Raw genomic sequence first — 11,895 nt, 5'->3', positions numbered from 1 at the left:
AACTCAACGCAACTTACAGGCACGTGCACACCACTACACTTAGACTGCCATACTACCAGCTGCTCCACCTCAGCTGATTAAGTAGCTCCTGGTACCAATCAACCCTATGACATCCTTGATGACATCAGAGAGCGTATGAAATGAGGAAGTGATTAACCTAGTAAATACAAACATTTAACACACAGGTTAAGGCATTAGGAAACATACAGGACTTAGCCTAGGGACAAGTGGAGTGTTCTCACCCACTTTGTCACAGAGGTGAACAAACATGACTTTACAAGTCTTCCAGTCAACTCTGATCAGGAGAAGAAAACCTCATTCAAAAGATCTGCAGCAGTACAGCATGGTCAGATAATGCTGGGTTCCCCTGGTACCAATGCTGCAACAGAATCTATTCCCCTCTGCTGAAGGCAGAACGTTAGTACCAGCCCAGGGCAGCGCCTGCCCTGAACACATAAACCAACAATGTCTGCTCCTACAAACGTCTTTTAGCCAGTAACGACTGTAATTAATTTACACTCAGAATCAGGCAAAGAACTTCCACAGATTTACAAATTAACTTCTTTAAAGAAAAAGCTGTGCACTCCTCCAGTTTTTGTTCTTTCATCAGACAGTGAACTGAACACGGTGACCACTTTTCTATTTGTTAAATAAAGAATCACTTCTGAATCAAGAAAATTGCATTAAATACTGTGTTTCCCAGTAACTGCCACCCACACAGAATTTACTAACTCAAAACATCAGCTGTCGTGTTAAGTTACTCATCACAACAATAGCAACAGCTCATTTGTGGATACTAGTGTGATTTCTGATCAAAATGTGAATAGAGTTTGAACAGAAAATGACAGAGTTAGAACAACACATCAATGCATATTTTATGACTTACCTTCCTGGTCCTCGCTGCTGTCCTTGGTTGCGGGTGCCTCTTCTTGGATGCCAAGGCCAAACAGATCAGCATCATCCTTGTGCTTGAAGGAGATCACAGTGGGCTTCAGAGGTTCTGGCACCTTGGCTAACTGCACGTCATCGTCAGAGAGGTCAGACAGAAGCTCGTCCCTGACTGGGAATATATCCTGGGAAGAACAAATGGGAAGGCCAAAAAAAAAAAAACTATTACAAGATGAAACGTTGAGATTAAAAATAAAAAGGCTTCTGACACGGCAGTGTGACAGGTGTACAATTAAAAGCTCTTTAGTAATATTAGTCCATATGTTATTATTGTGTCAGAATCATCATGCCGTGGATTTGACTAAATGAATGATTCAAACAAAGCATATGTTAAAAGCTCAGGCCCTCCCAGTAAATCTACTGTTCTTGAAGATCTACTTTACCTTTGCCGTTTTTGGTGTGTCTGATGCTTCAGACTCAAAGTCAGGGTCATCCATGACAAAAGAGAGCATCTGCTGGGCTACAGGGGCCTCGGGGTCAGTATCAGAGTCCTCGGCTGTGGGTGCATTTCCCTTCTTCTTGCCTTGGTGTCTGGTCAGCTGCTCTGCTGCTGGAGATAAAGTGAGGGAGATGGGCACTGTGGTCTGGCCTCTGGGCTCCGGAGCTTTAGATGCCACCTTTGGTTTTGTGATGTGGATCACAGGTCTAGAACAGGGTGACAAAAAATTAATCATTAAAATATATTACTATCGTATTACTTAACTACATAACTCTAAAAAGTAATGAATGGATTTGGATGACATTTTTTTGGAGAGGCAGGGTATGGCCCATGGAACAACTGGTTCGATTTTGGTGCTGATCTGTATAATGATTTGGCTATAGCAATAAAAAAAAAAAAGCACAGGTGCTACTGAGGGATGTGTGATCTCCCAGCTGCTTTTCCCCCTCTTCACCAACAACTGCACCTCAGGGGATCCCTCTCCTGAAGTTCGCAGACGACACAGCGGTCATCAGTCTCAAAGATGGCGACAGGTCTGCATACAGATAAGAAGTTGAACAAGTTCCTGGGCTCCACTGTCTCTCAGGACCTGAAGTGGACGTCCAACATCAGGACCATCATCAAGAAGGCACAGCAGAGGATGTACTTCCTGCCCCAGCTCAGGAAGTTCGACCTGCCCCAGGAGCTGCTGATACAGTTCTACAGAGGAATCATCGAGTCTGTTCTCTGCTCATTCATCACTGTCTGGTTTGGCTCAGCAACCAAACAGGACAAGTACAGACTTCAGTGGACAGTCAGGACTGCAGAAAAGGTCATTGGTGTGAGCCTGCCCTCCATGGAGGACCTGTACACCGCCCAGGTGAAAAGGAGGGTGGAGAGGATCACTGCTGACCCCTCACATCCTAGACACAAAATGCTGCTTTCACCTGGTCATAGATACAACCTGCCATCTTGTAGAAATAAGCGCCATAAAAACTTAAATGGCAATAGTTAAAAGGTAAAGTAATCCCACCAGGGTCATGTAGTAGAAAAAAAAAAACTATTTACAGTTGGTGAGTATCTGTGAGAACATAACTAAAGCAAGTACAGTTGCCTGGGAAACCGTGCACACAATTTCACACAAACTGAAAAAACGTTCATGTTATGCCGAGTTCTGCGTGCCTCAAGCTGCATCTCCATCGTGGGAACACACACAACTAAAGCAAGAAGTACCAGACACTGTAATGATTTGTAAAGTATTGTAAAAACAATATAAGCTCCTTTGCTGTATTCATCAGTCATGGTAAATAATCTGAAGTTTAAAGTATATGCTGATTTTGTGTCATAAGTATTTTAGTAGCTGTTAATTTCCTTCCTGAAGTTTCTGAATTCCTGTCTGATCTCTGCTTCAACTTCTTGTTTAAAAACCACAAGCTTGTTCTTCATTTCTGGTTTGAGTTAGCATGTTTCTCTGGTAATGTCAGTCAAACACCTGTGCAATGCCTCTGCAAGGGAAACATTGATGCTTCCTTCCTTAGTGAGCTCTCTTTTTTCTCCTGTAATTCAAGGTCATTTGGTTTCACAGTTTTTCTCTCTCATATTCAACTTAGTCATGAATTTGGTTTGTTTAGGGGTACTCTGGCCTTTACTGGTAGGGGCATAATAAATTATTTATGAGAAGAATGAATTGTAAAGAAATAGCAAATCAATATCAGAGCTTACGCTTACATCAGGTCCTATGAACTGCTCAGTTCTGTGGGATTAAAGCCAGGCAGTGCTGAGAAAAGACTTACGCTTTAAGCTCCGGTTCACTGTCGAAGTCTTGGTCCTGTGCGATAGTGGGGATTGCTGGTACTTCCTCCTCCTCATCACTGGTCAGAGCGATATCTTTATTGTGGGGCAAAGTCTTAGGTTGAGGAAGGCCAGGCTCATTGTCATCAGGATCAAGCTCATCCTGGAAACCAGACACCATGGGGTTTCCTCTGGCTTCACCATCACTGGGACGAAGCAAGAACCAAAAACTTCCTTTTTACCTTCACACTGTGAGAGGTAGGACTGTCACCCCCCCCCAAAAAAACTACATTCGAATGATGTTTGAACTGACACAAAATCTGTTTGAATTAATTCAAATGCAACCCCTCTCCCTCCAATTACTGCACAATGGAACTGAAACAAGAACCTCCATGAAATCAAATGTACAAATGCACAAAAGTGTGATATAGTGTATTAGGGCTGGACCCAATTACTCGACTATTCTAATATTCATCACAACGAGCCATTCAGATGAAATAGCCGGCTGTGAGATGGCTGCGTAGGGACCATCTACAAAGTGCAACACTGAAAGGAGGCATCAAAAAATATTCAGTAGCTTTGCTCTTAAACACATTTTTCCAGACCAAGTGTTGTGGTGTAACCAACAGAAGACCAGCGTGACAAGACAAGTAATTATGGTGACACCCTAAGAGTGAATCATTTTTGAACTGTTTTCAGCATAAAACTATGTAGACTAACCCTGCACCCTCATCCTGTTCAGTGTCATGAGTATATATGAATGAAGCCCTGATGAATATAATGTAAAAGTGCCCTATGCGTGAATGAGAGAAAGCCATTGCTTGAACAGACCGATGAAGCAGCAATGTCTGAAAAGGGCTGTAGTTTATAAACATGCTGCAGTGTGATCTCGACAGAGAACAAAGACAAATGTTCAAACTCCACAACCCCCCTGGATATTCACCGATTATTACTACTGAAGCGCCGAAGCCCAGAAATTGCCATTCAGAAGAGCCCTATACTGTATGTAGCCCAAACTGTATATCGTGGCATATGTTCAAAAAAGTAGATGTTTTAAGTAAAAACATTTGATTTAAAAATATATACAACAAATAATGTCTTGCTTCCCATATACACTAAAACTAATTTCAAGGTTCTTTAAAAAAGTTAAATGGACAATAAATATTTCCTCCACACGATTATCAGACGACTCAGAAATCCTCACAAACATTTCACCTGTCGCTGTCTGCAGCTGGAGGCACCTTGGTCTTCGAGGGCAGGCTGTCTTCCAAGAAATTCTTGTCCAGTCTCTCATCTGGCACAAAATCATCCACACTCTGAACCTTAGCTGGATACACTGGTGCAGGAGGGTCCTCTGAGGAAAGAAGAGCCAAATACGTGTGAGTAATGATCAAATAGCTTAATTCAAATCTACTACACTGCTTGAAAAAAAAAATTAAGGGGCTCATCCATTACTATTGTACACTGTATTATTAGTTCAGAACAAAATGACAATGTTCAATGGAAACCAAACTCATCGACCCCTGGAGAGCTGGATTCAAAACTATACTGAAAACCAAAGTGAAAAATTTAAATCACAGGCTCATCCAAGTTGCATGAATTTGATCACAGCAATTCATAATGTCACAAAGTTTTGATCACTGAGGTTGGCATCATTTGCTAGAATCCCTTTGTTATTTCTACTTCTATAAGCGACTACAAAAACCTGAATCATTCTGATCTCCTCTAGAAAAACAACTGCTGACCTCAAAGTACCTATAAAAATCTAGTCAGCTCAGATGACTGGCATATATTCTAAAAGATGTCAGGTTCCTAGTTAAATACAATTCTACAGAGGGTGGTAATGCTGCTTTGTATTGCTGATATTCATGATTGTGCAATGCTGGCATAAAGCATGGATTAAACTGTGCAACTCAGAACTTTCACCTCTCTGTAAAGCTAAAACCATATGACCACCTCTAGCCATATTTTAATAGAAAAGCTAACCCACTGACTATGATTGGAATATGTCTTTCATCCTATTGAGAGAACCCAGCGGTGACTGTATACATGTGTCTGTTCAGAAAGGTTCTGTATCTTTCTACTTGGCTTCACAGGGCAAGTTACACCAGACTACTACTGATCTTAACGGAGCAAATGGACAATAAATAACTGGCTTATATGCTTTACAGTCCATCTTATGCTTACCTTCTCTGACCATCATGCAAACAAAGGCCTCTCTCCAACACAGGGCAGAGCCTTGTGCATCATGCTGTGATTAAAACAGACTGAGTAATGACAGCAGTGGCCACCCTCATCGATTTACCATTCTGGTGGACATCTATTGGTATCTGGAGAGATTTTCCTGCATTAAGGGCTGAAATTACTTTTGTTTATTTGTCTAATTCAGATTTCTTAAATAAGGTAGTTGTTATCCTCTTTGCCAAAAGAAATTTTACAAAATGTTCCATTAACTTTTTCTGGTTGAGTATATAGAGATCTGTGATAAGTTTTAAATGATTGCTGGATTCTTTCTAAGTTAATTCTTTTATTTGTTATGGGGTCTCTAATTGTTTATTTTCTGCTTGCAGAGCTTCCAGGTTCATATTTTCTGATGCTTCAGAAATCTCTTTCTCAATCTCTTTGCTATGAATATTATCAATTACCTGTTTAAAGGATCTCATTTCTAAAAGGGCAGGTGGGTCTTTATTAGAGCTGTATGTGTTAGACATTCTTCAGTGTACAGATCAAGCAGTTTTTTTTTTTTGTTTAGCCTTTAACCATTTTATGAGAGCAGTCTGAGCTATGATTTTTCCTATAAAGGAAAAACTTTGGCTGCATTGCACAATATTAGCAGGAAAGGCTTCTCGATTATCCTTGTGCTCTAGATAGAACTTCATCTCCTCTGCGCTCTCCAGCCATAAATGTGCACTGTTCAACATACCTTCACTGTTTTTTTTTTGTTTGTTTTGGGGCACAAATTAGGTGTAGCTCTAAGTATAGCCCAGAGAGGTCTGAGAGCTTTGACCAATACTATAATCCCTAATTCTGTGCCGATCATTACTGAACATGAAGAAATAGTCAGTTCTTTAAAGGATATTATGATGAGCAGAGTAAAAAGTGAGATCGAGGTATCACTATAAATCAATCAGACCCAATGACTGCAGCATACAACTCCATGTTAGTATAGTGCTGAGTCTTGTGATTGTTATGGCTTCCCCCTCCTCTCATGTCTGACCTTTTTTTTTTTTAAAGGATGCCAATTAGTGTAGATGCCTGGCTGGGACTGCTTCCTCAGTTACTGTATCTGTTCCTTGGCCCACCTCCCCCCTCTACTGATTGGACCAGAATTTCAGCCCTGTGCTGCATTGGATCTCACCTGCTTTAAAAGCACAGCTTCTCTCCCATTCAGGGAACCTATGATTTGATGTAAGCAGCTCGTCACTGTGTCTCTTGGTTTACTGTATGCCTTTTTGTTTCCATCTCTCCTGTTTACGTACTCACTGCCAGTGATTACTTGTTGTGGTTTTTTTTTGTATTCACTTCTCAGTGATTACTCGCTGTCCAGTGTACTGAGATTTGTTATTTCAGTTATTTGTAAACACACCCCAATCATTTTAATAAATAACTTTGCTAACCTCCAATATTAGGTGTTTTTCCTTTTCCTTAGCGAGCTGGGATGTAACACTATTTAATGTGAACTTGGCAAGTTTCAGTTCTTGTCGAAAAAGCTGATGTGAAACCTGTTAATGACTGCCAGCCACTGTAACTGGCAAGAAAGCCACATCCAACTGTTTTAAATAGCAAATTAAAATCTTAATATTGTTCCCTGAATCAAACACCTAGAGACCAATAACTTCACAGCTGTGATCTTCCTAAATGGCAGAGTTACACAGAATCACATAGGAGTGAATAATAGGGCAAAATCAAATAAATAAATACGACCATCACTCGTTTCACAGAATTATCTCAACGGCAATACTGTAGTTTGCCACATTTACAAAAGTAAATGTCCATCCCACTGCTTCAGAAACACTTAGCTTTTTTTTTTTTTTGCCAATTGCAATTTAGCAAATTGCCAGACCATTCTTAAAGATTTGTCCAAAATTAAATTGAACATAAATTGCATTTGCAAGTTTCTTTCATGGCTCTGGGAAAAAAGCATTTGCTCCAGCTTTTAACTTGGCTGTGGAGGTCGGAGTTCATACACAGCAATATGAATCCCTTTCAATTGAAAAATCTTCTTACTGTTTGCTGTACTAAAGACGAATTAACAGCTTATGTCAATATTTTGAGTAGCAGCAAAGGTTTCCTCAGTTTCTGCTGGTTGGCTGGTCAACACAAGCAGTGAGCTTGAATAGAGAAGACTCACCTGTTGCAGAAATAGGAGAGTCAGTAGCAGCTGATGAACCAAACCAGCGGGAAATGAAGCTGCGTTTCTGGGGGGCCGACATTCCAGATGCAGCTGACGACTGAAGGTGTTCAGGAGACTGGGCTGATGGCTTTGACTCAGCAGTAGGTGAAGCTACCAAGCTAACTGCTGAAATGGGAGGCGGAGGGGAGGGCACAGACACAGATGGTGAATGTGGGAGCACCTGGGAAGCGATGGGGGGCTGAGGGGTGCTGGGGCTGGAGCTCCCCGTGGAGGCCCCACTGGGAGGGACAATGGGAGACTGTGAGCCCGACGAAGGACTCTGACCGTTGGCTGGACCAGGAGAGCCATAGCCTTTACAGCGAGACTCCAAGTTCTCCAGGAAACTGCGGAAATCACAACAGCACTGGTTAATAAACTGTGATTCACTTACAACATTTGAGGTTGGGAACACAGTGGAGGACTGTAGAGTCCAAATGCCACTCTTGATTCAGCAAAAGTCACCGTGAATATTTGTAAACAATGTTTTAACATCGTCCGTCAGTCAAAAAGTGTGTATCTGATACATTATGGGATACAAAGAAATGTAGAACATGTGGGAAAACAAATTCAAACTTTTCAAGAGGAACTCACTATAAGAAACTTGCAATCAAGTGCAATGGAGGTTGTCTTTGTTCATTAAATTATTTTGGACTGAGCACTTATGGCAAAAAACAGATACAGTACATCTCATAGTTTTGATCTTCAGTCTCCTGCTGGACAGAGAGCTCCTCCAAGGTGGCATCCATATCCAACTGGTTGGTCTCCAGCTGCCTCAGAAGGGTCTCTCTCTGTGTGCGCGCGCACACACACACACACACACACACACACACACACACACGAGTAACTGGTCACAGGGCTTCATATTCACATTGTATCCCAAGCAGGTCAGACAAGACCCAACATAATTTTTCCCCCCAATTTAAATAATCTTGCAGTCATAATTACAAAAGAGCTTCAACTATCCTTGTAAATCAGGCAGCCTAGAACAACTAGATAAAAATGACAACTGGAAAAACAAAAACCTGGAGCTGCAGGAAGGGGATGTTGAAAAATCTGTGCAGATATTTCAAGCCAAACCCATTCTTCATGGAGGACTCTGCATAGTGGATGTAAGATGATCCCATTGGCCTGTGAAACACAATTATTACCAATTAACACAAAAATAAGAGATTACTTTCTTTTGACAATTTCTAACATTTGTGGTGTATATGCTGCATAAGTGTGCTTGTAATGGCATGAATGAATTTTGTGGCCACTTGGGGAAATACTCTTTAGCTGCTAAATGCTCCACTGTGATCACCAGCTAGTCACTAACTTTCTGTGCTGGGCAGATACAGTAGGTTTATAAGAAAATTTTCTCTAGGAAAAGTTGCCGCAACTATAAAGATTAATGACAGCAGAAAACCAGAAAAGTAAAACAATGAGCTTAAAGAAGAGTTCAGTCACAGTATATTTCAGAACTACACAGATGAGCCAAAAACATTATGACCAGCACTGGTCATTCTGACCAGTCTGTGCCTACACAGCCCCATACACAGCTACTAGGTGCAATGCTCTGTCTGATGTGACACATTCCTACCATAGTCTGTTTTAATCAACTTTTCAGTGATTTAAACCACAATAACCCTTCTGTTGGTTTGGACCAGATGGGATAGCTATTGTTGTTCTTGCACATCAATGCACTCAGGTCTTCACACTTTATCTGTTGTTATGTACTGGCTCACTAGAGTCTATCTGGGTATATGTATACTTGAGTGATAATTCTTTGTGGGTTTGTCACGACAAGCAGCGCCATAAACCTTTACACACAATAATGTTATCCACTGGTTGACTACAGTATCGACTGATGCAGCTTTAACATTATTTTTGGAAAACGTCAACATGTCACAGCTGCTTAACTATATTAAAAGGACTCGAACACAGTCAGAGCCCACTCTATTACAACATTGATAACTTTTTAGTTAGTACAACAGTAACAGGTGCTTAAAAGGTCTGAGAGTGGACATTTGTGAGGTCAGGCAGCAAGTAGTTTCCAGTCTTTTGCAGAGCCAGATGAAATCTGTTTTATTTTTCTGCTAACACGAAGAAACAAATGATTACAATAAAGGATCTGGAAAATATTATTGATTTGTTGTACAAATAAGAGACAAACAGGATCATGTTACTGAGCAGAAATAATTACAAACTGTCTCAACAACAGTCACAGAACGTGAACTGTATTTTTTGTACGAGCATAAGCTTATTTTATCTAGAGCTGGATAAACATGTTTCCTTTTCTGTAATATCAAAAAGGTTTCTCTGAGTCTGATTCAAATTATTTTCATTTCTTCTGTTTCTCTAAAGGTTTTTTCTTACAGATGTCATCACAGGGTAAGGAAATCCTGTCGTTTGGTGATGCAGCAAAAAGGAAAATTATGAGGGTGTGGTAGAACTGTCAAGTAGAACTCAAAGGTAACTCTGTAGCTCTAACTCTACTTCAAATGATTCCTTTCAGATTCATAGTTGAATCAGAATCAAATCATTCATCTAGAAATCAGACTACTGCTGTACCAGAGGCCTATACCATGAAGCGAGTTCAACTTAGTCTGGCTCTCTTGGTGTTATCTGATTTCACCAAGCCTAACATTGGTCACACTGGATATCTAGTAACATGAAGCTGTTTATCAACTGGCTCTGATAAGTCTGGGTTCTCTTATCAGTCTATGAGCATGTTCATGTGAAAGAGGTGGAGCTTTTAATTAGAAGCAACATCACCAGCACCATGAATGAAGTACTGAATATAATATGAGATGGAGCAGTAATACCTGTGGGGAAAATCGTTTAGAGCCAGAGCAAAAGTTATGTTACGGCGGGTGAACTGTGAACAATAAACTATGGTCACATACAGTAACTACAGTAAAAAAAAGGAGCTACTGAAACACTAGAAGTAACTTTAAAATATTAAGGAAAGACAACAATAACTATACCATACATTAGTATAGTATTATTATAAGGGTCTTATTCAATGAGTTTTTATTTGTCTCATGATGAAGAAATTATTGTGAAAGTGAAAAAAACCCAATGGTTTCTGATGCCAGAGCTGAGGAGAGGACAGTGGAGAAGAGTTACACCTAAAGTCACATGTTCATTTATAATCATGGGAAATGTATAACAGCATATGAATTATTTTTATAAAAGCCCATCATCAGTCTCCTCGTGTTATTCAGAGCTACAGAGATGGAGCCTGTAAAAACACAGATACAGTCAGGAATAAAATAATCTTTGTGCATTTAAAACCATCATGGAGGCTGTACACTCCCTCAGTTTGTTAGAAACACTACTTTAAACTAGTGTGACCCATGAAAGCCTGAAACAGCACGACGATATGACTGCTCTATAGAATATCTATTTAACAGCCTACTTATCACATTAATGTAGAATCTGTCCCACTAAGTTTTTCCAGTGATTTGATTGGCCAGCGGTCAGGCCGTTGACAGGTGTGGATCCGATCCTTTGAAGTTAAGCTGGTCCACAGCAGGTTAGTTGTGCAGCATAAGTTATTGTAGTGATCAAGCCCAATTATAAGTGAGCCAGCTTTGTGGTACCAGAACACCTGAGCTAAGCCTAACATCAGCTGGATAAGCCATTAATCTTGTGGTACAGGCCCCAGGTCTGAGATCTGACTTACTAATACAACTTCACACCTTCACCCTCTCAGTGAGAGGGTTTGTTTCCATCCCTAAGATCTGACCATTTATCTGAGTGCTGCTCTTTACCTGTTCAGTCCAGCAATCAGGTCCCTAATATCATCAGGGAGGATGACGCGATGCTCGCCCATGTCCCTGTAGTTTCCCAACACACACACTGGCACATGGGTAGGTACTTTGGGCAGTTCCCTCAGGATGTAGTTAAATGTCCTGAAATTGACATATTCACACTGATTTGTGGGTGGGTGAATAAAACGTAGATGTTTGGGCTAATTAAAATGAATCAGCAAAGGTTGAAATGGAGGAATGGTCTGCTTGAAATATTTTGCTTATTTAGTTGTGCATATTGAGTTCAGTGACAGTATATTTCAGAAGTTGTTTGGCCCAGATATTTAATAATAGAAAATGATGGGTTAATCTCTTGTTGCAGATGATGAATACTGTGACCTTACATTAGTACGTGTGACTGCAGAGCATCTTCAACATTGAGGCAATTTTTTTTTATTATGTTTATGTGTGATGCTGTAGTTTTCTTGATGTCAACAAATCCCACAAAAAGACCAAAACTAATAATGTGTTAAGTCAAACAGGTGGAAGCAGGGCATTTGATGGAGACACTTTTCAGACTCTGGATACAAACAGTACTTGTTACTCAGATT

General features: G+C 40.5%; 1 protein-coding gene across 5 annotated transcripts in view; it reads right to left on the bottom strand.

Annotated features, from left to right (window-relative positions):
- The window catches only part of rabl6b (RAB, member RAS oncogene family-like 6b), a 24,181-nt gene that overhangs the window by 5,326 nt on the left and 6,960 nt on the right, over positions 1–11,895 (bottom strand). For all 5 annotated transcript variants that reach the window (XR_002274863.1, XM_020599156.1, XM_020599155.1 and 2 more), the window contains 8 exons: positions 11,306–11,446; positions 8,573–8,678; positions 8,235–8,338; positions 7,509–7,894; positions 4,373–4,511; positions 3,160–3,363; positions 1,332–1,593; positions 887–1,073 (listed from right to left, as the gene is read on the bottom strand). Coding sequence is in view for 4 of the 5 variants with exons in the window: in XM_020599156.1 (XP_020454812.1) it covers positions 887–1,073; positions 1,332–1,593; positions 3,160–3,363; positions 4,373–4,511; positions 7,509–7,894; positions 8,235–8,338; positions 8,573–8,678; positions 11,306–11,446 (1,529 nt within the window). In the remaining variant the exon portion in view is untranslated. The remainder of the gene's footprint in view (positions 1–886; positions 1,074–1,331; positions 1,594–3,159; positions 3,364–4,372; positions 4,512–7,508; positions 7,895–8,234; positions 8,339–8,572; positions 8,679–11,305; positions 11,447–11,895) is intronic.

This window comes from Monopterus albus, unplaced genomic scaffold (assembly GCF_001952655.1).
Source record: "Monopterus albus unplaced genomic scaffold, M_albus_1.0 scaffold40.1, whole genome shotgun sequence".
NCBI lineage: Eukaryota > Metazoa > Chordata > Actinopteri > Synbranchiformes > Synbranchidae > Monopterus > Monopterus albus.
The sequence above is the reverse complement of the archived record's forward strand: the minus strand, read 5'-3'. Positions and strand labels throughout refer to the sequence as shown.